General features: G+C 48.0%; 1 protein-coding gene across 1 annotated transcript in view; it reads right to left on the reverse strand.

Moving 5' to 3' along the window:
- The window catches only part of col16a1 (collagen, type XVI, alpha 1), a 60888-nt gene that overhangs the window by 34017 nt on the left and 18086 nt on the right, over positions 1-8785 (reverse strand). The window contains exons 8-14 of the mRNA XM_056583486.1: positions 6762-6821; positions 5772-5816; positions 5013-5051; positions 3256-3318; positions 1580-1624; positions 1365-1460; positions 670-708 (exon numbers count right to left, since the gene is read on the reverse strand). Coding sequence (XP_056439461.1) covers positions 670-708; positions 1365-1460; positions 1580-1624; positions 3256-3318; positions 5013-5051; positions 5772-5816; positions 6762-6821 — 387 coding nt within the window. The remainder of the gene's footprint in view (positions 1-669; positions 709-1364; positions 1461-1579; positions 1625-3255; positions 3319-5012; positions 5052-5771; positions 5817-6761; positions 6822-8785) is intronic.

Raw genomic sequence — 8785 nt, forward strand, 5'->3', positions numbered from 1 at the left:
CTAAGACCCAAGAAACAACCTCATCCCCTCAAACAACCCCCATCCCCTTATTCCAAACGACATGAAAAACCCTCACATAACAGTCACCATAATGTTCTTCTGTATTTAATTTCAATGATAAATACAATTAATAATGATGAACCCCGCCAAAATTATAAATAATCCTCCTCATCCTCATCATATTTGTCTTCAAAATCATAATAACACGCCAAAATATGTTTTGGTGTGTAATAACTGTTTTTATACACAATCACGTATGCGCGAGACTTACCCTGCGTTCACACCAAAAGATGCATTTGCTGCCCGAACGCGTTGACGCCTGAGTTTTGCGGCGCGTCAAATCAAGTTTTGCGGCGCGTCAAAGGTTTGCGGCGCGTCAAAAGTTGAAATATTTCAACTCGAGCAGCATTTGACCTGCCGCAAAATACGTGAACGCGCCCTTCGCCCGTGCCCGGCAGCGGGCACGGGCATGCCGCGCCGCAAATCAGATTTTGACGCGCCGCAAATCAAGTTTTGCTGCCCGTTTTCTCGGCAGCAAATGCTGCGGCAGCAAAGCAGCAACGCGTCTCTACATTCACTTTGAATGGGATCACGACGCGCGTCAACTTTTTGCATCTTTTGGTGTGAACGCAGGGTTATAATAATCGCAACCCACAAGGGAAATCCTACCTTGTCCCCCTGCACACCGGTTGCTTCACCTGGCAGGCCCTGTACAGAAAAAAAAAAACACACACACGCGCACACACACACACACACACACACACACACACACACACACACACACACACACACACACACACACACACACACACACACACACACACACACACACACACACACACACACACACGCACGCACAATGCATTCATCAGTGTGGCACCGAGTCAACTCCATCACTGTCATCACTCTAATCCAACATCGACAAAAGCAGAGTGGCAACGTATGAAAAAAGAGAAATATATTAATACATATATATATATATATATATATATATATTAAATCCAATAAAAATATGCTTCTGTGCTTCGACGGGGCGTGACGAATGGCGTATTGGAAGGGGAGAACAAAAGACGGCTACGCCAGCTAAACCAGGCATCCCATTTCCGCAGGCTCGACACGCTGAGAGACTTGAGGTGGAACCGGGGACATCTCATGAGATCAAAACCTCAGAACACAAACACAGACGTAAACATGCTCTCAAACGCAAAACTTACGCACGCAAGCACACACACACATAAGCAAATACACACACACACACACAAATACACAAACACACAAACATGCAAACACAATGAAACGAAGGGTGGATAATCCAATAGTGAAATCAATAAATAATCAATAATTATAAGCAATGAAAAACTCACAGGTAGGCCTGGTATTCCCACGCCTTGGGGCCCAGGTGTGCCAGGGAACCCTGGCTCTCCCGCCAGTCCTTCCGGCCCAACTCCTCCAGATTTCCCCTGGGTTCAAGCACACACATCCACGTTCACTTCACCGTAAATCACACACACACACACAGTATAAGCCTGGGCGGCTATGGGCTAGCCCTTAGATCTCTTCATGATCACATGGAACTGACCTTCTGTCCCTTGGGGCCGACCACACAGATGGATCCCGCTCGACCCTGGATGGACAGAGAGACAAGACAAAGACCCAAAGAGAGAGAGGGTTGGTGTGAAAGACCAAGTGATTGAATCACTGTGGGATGGAAGGATGACATGGGCCAGGTCCAGGGATGAATCCTAGGAAAATACTTCTTGGGAAACCATATTTTCAGGATTTGGAGTGTTGCGATGTTGAGCGATTGCGTTTCTTGATTGACGATACTATACACTGAGCTCAAACAAAAATACAAAGCAGGCAGCGACAGATGATCTTAACAGCACCCACAGCACGCTCCAAAAGGAACGAGAGAAAACAATAAGGAAGAAACCTTGGTCTCCTTTGGCCAGGGGTGCCTGCGCATTGTTCCAAGCCCTCTCCCGATGCCAGGCCCAGCCTTAAGTCACTTCATACTGCGCCTGCCAGATGCTTAGGAGGCTTAAGAAAATGTACCCAACGCCACAGACAGATCCATCTGTGCATCTAACAATTATTTAGTCCCACGGAGGAGCCAAAAGCTGTCAGGGGGGGGGGGGGGGGATATGTCTCCTTGGAGTCTAGCACAAGTTTTGAAAATTCCTCCCCTGAAAAACTTTTCAGATACTTATTGGGATGGTTGTTCTGGTGGGAGGGTTGGGGGCGGGTGTGGGGAGGGGATTAAAAGAGGATTCAAGGCAATCTGAAGCACCTCCCAGTCTGGGCGAGGGCGGCTCAGCATGGCCAATGAAGCATCATTGATTGTACAGCCTTTTGTTGCTGTAGTCTAATCTAACAGGCATTAGGGTGGATTTAAGTCTACCAGGGAGAGATGGAGAGAGAGCGAGACAGAGACAGAGACAGAGACAGAGAGAGAGAGAGAGAGAGAGAGAGAGAGAGAGAGAGAGAGAGAGAGAGAGGGAGACCGAGAGACAGACAGATAGAGGGTTAGAGATAGATGTAGAGAGGTAGGCAAAGAGACAGAGAGAGAGAGAGAGAGAGAGACTGAGAGAGAGAGAGAGAGAGAGACTGAGAGAGAGAGAGAGAGAGAGAGAGAGAGAGAGAGAGAGAGAGAGACTGAGACTGAGACTGAGACTGAGACTGAGACTGAGACTGAGACTGAGACTGAGACAGAGACAGAGACAGAGACAGAGAGAGAGAGAGAGAGAGAGAGAGAGAGAGATACATAAAGACATAGAGAGAGCAGGAAAAGCTATCAATGTGAGTGTGATCTCAAATCGTAACTCTGAATGACTCTACCGAATACCCAAATCACCTATTCTGGGAAAAAAGTAGATGGAAGTGTGTGTGTGTGTGTGTGTGTGTGTGTGTGTGTGTGTGTGTGTGTGTGTGTGTGTGTGTGTGTGTGTGTGCGTGTGCGTGTGTGTGTGTGTCCTTGCTTGGTATGGCATTGCAAAGCCAAGGAGCTCAAATGTTATTTTCAACCTTGGAGAAGTTTTGTTTTTTCATGCCATGAACATTCATGGGCACCTTAGCTTTCACCTGCAAAAAAAGGAGAAAGAGAGGGAGAGAGAGCGAGAGCGAGAGCGAGAGCGAGAGAGAGAGAGAGAGAGAGAGAGAGAGAGAGACAGAGAGGGACAGAGAGAGAGACAGAGAGACACACAAACACACACAGGTGCAGAGTTTAGGGGAGAGTGAAAAACAATGAAGACTCACATCCCTGCCTGGGTTCCCAGAGAGACCCTGTAGACCGTGCTCCCCCTTCTCCCCTTTATCTCCCTGGGGATGGAAAGATACAATAGAGACAATAGAGAGAAAAGGAGAGCCGTACGAAGAGGGAGAGGGAGAGAGAGAAAGAAAGAGGAAAACAGAGGCAGGAATGAAACCAAAACATACACATAAATGCTTGATGTCAGGAGAATATAGTGGCTTGCATCATTCTGCTCTATATTCTACACACACACACACACACACACTCCCACACCCACAACCACACTCACGCTCACACACACAGACACACACACACACACATCAAAACACACACACCCGCACCCACACCCACACTCACACCTACACACCCACAAACCCAGTCAGACAAACACCCACACCCTCAAACACAACCACACAAACACACACGACAGCGACCCAGAGCTGTCGTGTGTGTTTGTGTGGTTGTGCTTGAGTGTGTTGAGTGTGTCTGCCTTTTAAGGCAGTGGTTCCCAACCATTTTTCTCCAGGGCCCCCCTCATTCACATTCATAACCCATAACCATACATTTCTATTTTTTGTGCCTTTATTTAATAAATGTGTTATTTTCGTAGCTTACATTTCATGGTATTAATAGGCCTACATTCATTAATGTGAACCTTGGGCTTGCATACCCACAGCCATGGCTGAAATGTCAGGTGTAATATGAATGACAGCCAGTCTAAAGTCGTTGTGCACCTCCAGTCTGTTGCACGCTTTTGTTTTGATGGCGACAAGTGCGCTGAATGGCAATAATGCATTTGCGAATTGCATTATCAGTCAATTTGCGAATTGACTGACCTGTCGCTAACCTCCTCCCTTAAGCCCAGTTCAGACCAAAGATTCGCCTCGCAACGATTTGCAACTTGCGACTCCTTGCTTCTAAAAACTGGGCAGTTCACACTGCTGCACCGGGCGGCGACGTCAGGTGGTTTCCCTAGCAACTATGAACGCTCTGGCACAGCTGAGAGCCGCAACAGCATCACGCTAAAAAGTAGCCTAACTTAGGTTTGCGATGAGGTTGCTTGAGCTAGCACCCCAATTGACCCTCCCGGACCCCACACACATTGGCGGTTTATTGGGTTTCATTCTTATGTAAATGCAACGGCTCTGCGGTTCCGGAGGGGGGGGGGGGTGCTGATGCTGCGCTGTCTCCACAGAGACAATGCAGCGATATCATCATGAGCAGTTCGAACTGGAGAGAAAGTGAAACCGCGAGCTGATGATCATGTGAGAGAAGATGATGCAGTCGCATTAAACAAAGACGTTAAAATATGGTACGATCTACGAGAGACACACAGAGGTTAAAAGGTTTTGAGTATACCCTTCCATAGCGTAATATAGTCCCTTTTGATTGATCCTGGGAAAAATTAAACCTTTTTTTGGCCCAAAATCTCTCCAAAACCTTGGAGAGTTTTTGTTATGGAGTCTGGTTTGTTCGCCCGAGTTCGTCATGGTAACGACGGGAGGCGTGACTTAGCAAGGGGTCTATTTTCCATCGGCGCGGCCCGTGAGATCTAAAATAGTTCTCTCAATCTCGGATGAGCTGTTATAAAGGCAGGCACGAGCGTACTGCGGCTGCATTTGCTACATTCTGAAATTGTGGCACTGCTCAGGCGACAATTCGCCTCTAGCCGTCAGAGGCTTCACGCCCTCTCTGCCCCCCTCCCCCAGGGGGGGACGCGCCCCCCCCAGGCTGAGAATCACTGTTTTAAGGGATCCAATACCTTGTAGCCGACCGACTCTCCCCAGTTGGCTGGCAGGGCCTGTGGAGAGGAGGGATGGAGACAAGGGGGCGGATCAATGCGAGTGGATCTGGGAAGAGGTCTCCCCTCCACCTCCACCTGACCCCCACACGCTCCCCAGCAGCCAGCATGCTTGCCAGATTGCAATGCAGGCTCCGCTAATACATTAGACACGCGTGTGTGTGTGTGCGTGCACACTACACACACACACACACACACACACACACACACATACAGACATACAGACACAGTCTCACAACCAAACATACATGCATATGTTCACACAAACAAACACACCCCAAGCACACAACCACAGAAAATCTCATGGCGAAAAACACACAAAATAGGAAACTAATCACACATTGTACGCGCACACTTATATAAAGGCAATCACAAACACACACAGACTCACACACAGAAAAATGAACAAAGACATGACAGACAAGACACCTGCAGATTAAAACCAACGCAGACTGACATACAGACACAAATACACGCGCACATACACATGCTCGACAATGAGTGTGCACGACTGCTCGCAAACATCCCTGTCTGGTAGTTTGCGTATGTAATTACTAATAGGATTAGGAGGAAAAATTGGGTCAAGATCAAACAAAACAGCCCACAGAAGGGAAAAGAGTGTGTGTTTGGGAGAGATGAGTTGTGTGCATGCGTGTGTGTGTGGGGGGGGGGGGGGGGGGGGCCGGGGGCTTCACCGACTGCAACCAGAACAGCACTCACCGATTCACCTTTCTCTCCCTTCTGACCCTGGGGTCCTCCTCCACCCTGCAGACGGACAAACAGACGGACGGACAGATACGGACACGTCAACATTTCAAACATGTTTTCATACACCTGGCAACACTCGCAAATTCAGAGCCAGACTCATACAGTATTTAAACACGCGGCCGGCCAAAAACCAAAAACAAAATAGTAAAAGCCTGGATTTGCACAGAGAAGGGTTAATCTAAAGGGGAAGGGCCTACACCCTGCAAGGGGATAACAGAGGGATTGTTTGTGGGGTTAATAGAAAATCAATGCGCACTAAAGAGTTTATATTAGCAAACATAGCCAGTCAGCGTGTCACGCCAACCTGCACCACACTTGCATGTGTTTGGGTGTGTGTGTGTGTGTGTGTATGTGTGTGTGTGGGTCTGTGTGTGTACTGGTTGCAGTTGGTTGTGAGTGCACGTGTGCGTGTGAGTGCACGTGTGGGTGTGTCTCTGTGTGTGTGTGTGTGTGTGTGTGTGTGTGTGTGTGTGTGTGTGTGTGTGTGTGTGTGTGTGTGTGTGTGTGTGTGTGTGTGTGTGTGTGTGTGTGTGTGTGTGTGTGTGTGTGCGTGCGTGCGTGTACGGTGTGTGTGTGCGTGTGTATGTGTGTTTGTGTGTGTGCGTGCGTGTGTGTGCGGTGTGTGCGGTGTGTATGTATAACTGTTCCACTACAGTCTTCAGCTCAATGCATGCTGAGACATGTGATGAGGTCATACATTCCACCATCATTAGATTACCTTGACAACACCCACCCACCCACCCACACACCCACACACACCCACACACACACACACACACACACACACACACACACACACACACACACACACACACTCACCTATGCACTTGAATTTGTAGGTTTCATGTGTATATGTGTGTGTGTGTGTGTGTGTGCGTGCGTGCGGGTGTGACTTTAAGTGTGTGTTTATGTGTGTTTGTGTGTCTTCGACTTTGGACTCACCGGGCAACACCTTTCTCCTTTCTCCGCCGCCAGTTTGGAGAAGGTGTCCGGGCTCGACAGCTGTGAAAAGGGCATAGTGGTGGAAATCGTTCAGTACGCCTCATACACCATTTAAAAGCCACCCATGAATAACGAGGGAGTACCCATCGAAGTAGCCCTCTTACATTCTGTTCCCCACTGTTAAGTAGAACACAAGCAGCACGTCACATAGAAAAAGAGACATACAGACAATCCAACTAGTTGTGATCAACTATGATTCAGCATCGTGTGTAAAAGGCAGTGCACAGACAGAGGAAAGAGTGGTTTGAAATGGAACAGAACACGTTGGGAAATAATGGAATGGGTGGCGATAGGTGCGGTTCTACTTGCCGCCACGGGGTGGTGCTGTTGAACCAATTGAAACCATTACTTTTATTTCGAAGCGCAAAAGGTAGCATTTACGTTGGAAGAGGAGGCAAACCAGCCCTGGGGTAGTTTCCAAACCCCTTACATGGATGTATGCACCGACACACACACACACACACACACACACACACACACACACACACACACACACACACACACACACACACACACACACACACACACACACACACACACACACACACACACACACGCATAATCAAAAAACCCGGGCCAACATGTCCTACAGGAATTGGCGATCAATAGATAAGTCTGAATCTCCGTCCCGAAAAAGAACGCAGAACGGAACAGCTGCTACTGCAAGTACTCATTAAGGAACCCCGCACACAAATGCACACACACTCGCTCATACACACACAGACCCACAACAAACTAAAGAACAGCCATTATAAGCTGCTGCGATGCTCTAAAGAGGTAGCATGTAATTACAGTCTACCACCCTGAGCTTTTTTTCAGTTATTTTTTTCAGCGAGCCCCCGCTTTCTCTCCGCAGGACACTGGCATGTATTGATGTTCCGCTACGAGATAATGAGTAGGGGAGCGAGAAACAACAAAGAAATAAATAAACACGGAACAGAATTCATAAGAGCTATCATCATTATTATTTTTTATACTCTCTCTCACCCCCACCCCCCCCCCCCCCCCCCCACCCCCCAATCCCCCGAACTCCATGATTGTGTAGGAGACACATCTGATGGTAAAATCTGGGGGTACTTTCCTCCGCTATAAGCTCGAATTTATTGGGCCCGGGGGCACTTCAACCCTGTCAGCATGGGGCTACAGGTCGGAGCACTGTGGCTCGGCTCTCTCCGCATTCATAGGCCTTTCGAGGGCTCTCTCTGTGCACTCAAGGCTTAGAGCCGAGCCAGGGGGGCCTTCCTGGAAGATTACTGGAAGAGCATTCAACGCGAGTTCACTGATGGCGTCAGTCATCCACCCAGCCCTCGCTTGTTCAGCACTGAGCATATCTTTGCAGATCTGGCTTCTCGTAAAGGACAGTAGCGGTCCGAGCAATCAAACCATCGTAGCTGTCCCCCCCCCCTGGCTTTGCTAAAGCATCCGTTACCAATGTCATACGTCAAAATGAATTTGTTGCATGAACACGCCTACCACGAACATAAACAATGGAAATAAAGCAATTTTAAGTACTTAATGTTAAAAATTAAGTACTTGATGTTAATTAAGGTGAATAACTGTTAGGTTCTCCGCAAACTCTACACTGACCAACGCACATTGAATCTAAAAGACAAAATTATATATTGCCATTTTTTATATTTGTGCAAGGCAGGGTCATGGTCAGTGCTCTGCAGAGCATCGGTACAAAGTCATGACTGATAATATTGGTTACCGATGTCTGAGTGAAGCCAGGAGAGAACGTCGGACAGAATATGTATACCTCCGCACTTCCACACTTCCTCCACGGCCCTGGCATCCTCCTCCAGGGTTCAGACCTCCACGGCTTCCTAGCTAGCATTCCATGGCAACCAACCCTTTTAATATGTAGCACCACTATCTTTTGGGATGAACATCCCCTAATACGATGTCTTGCTTTTTTCTGTACGCATTGCATTCCTTTAATAAAAACAGTACACTAGGCTGTT

The sequence above is a fragment of the Gadus chalcogrammus genome, chromosome 22, assembly GCF_026213295.1.
Source record: "Gadus chalcogrammus isolate NIFS_2021 chromosome 22, NIFS_Gcha_1.0, whole genome shotgun sequence".
NCBI classification, from domain to species: Eukaryota; Metazoa; Chordata; class Actinopteri; order Gadiformes; family Gadidae; genus Gadus; species Gadus chalcogrammus.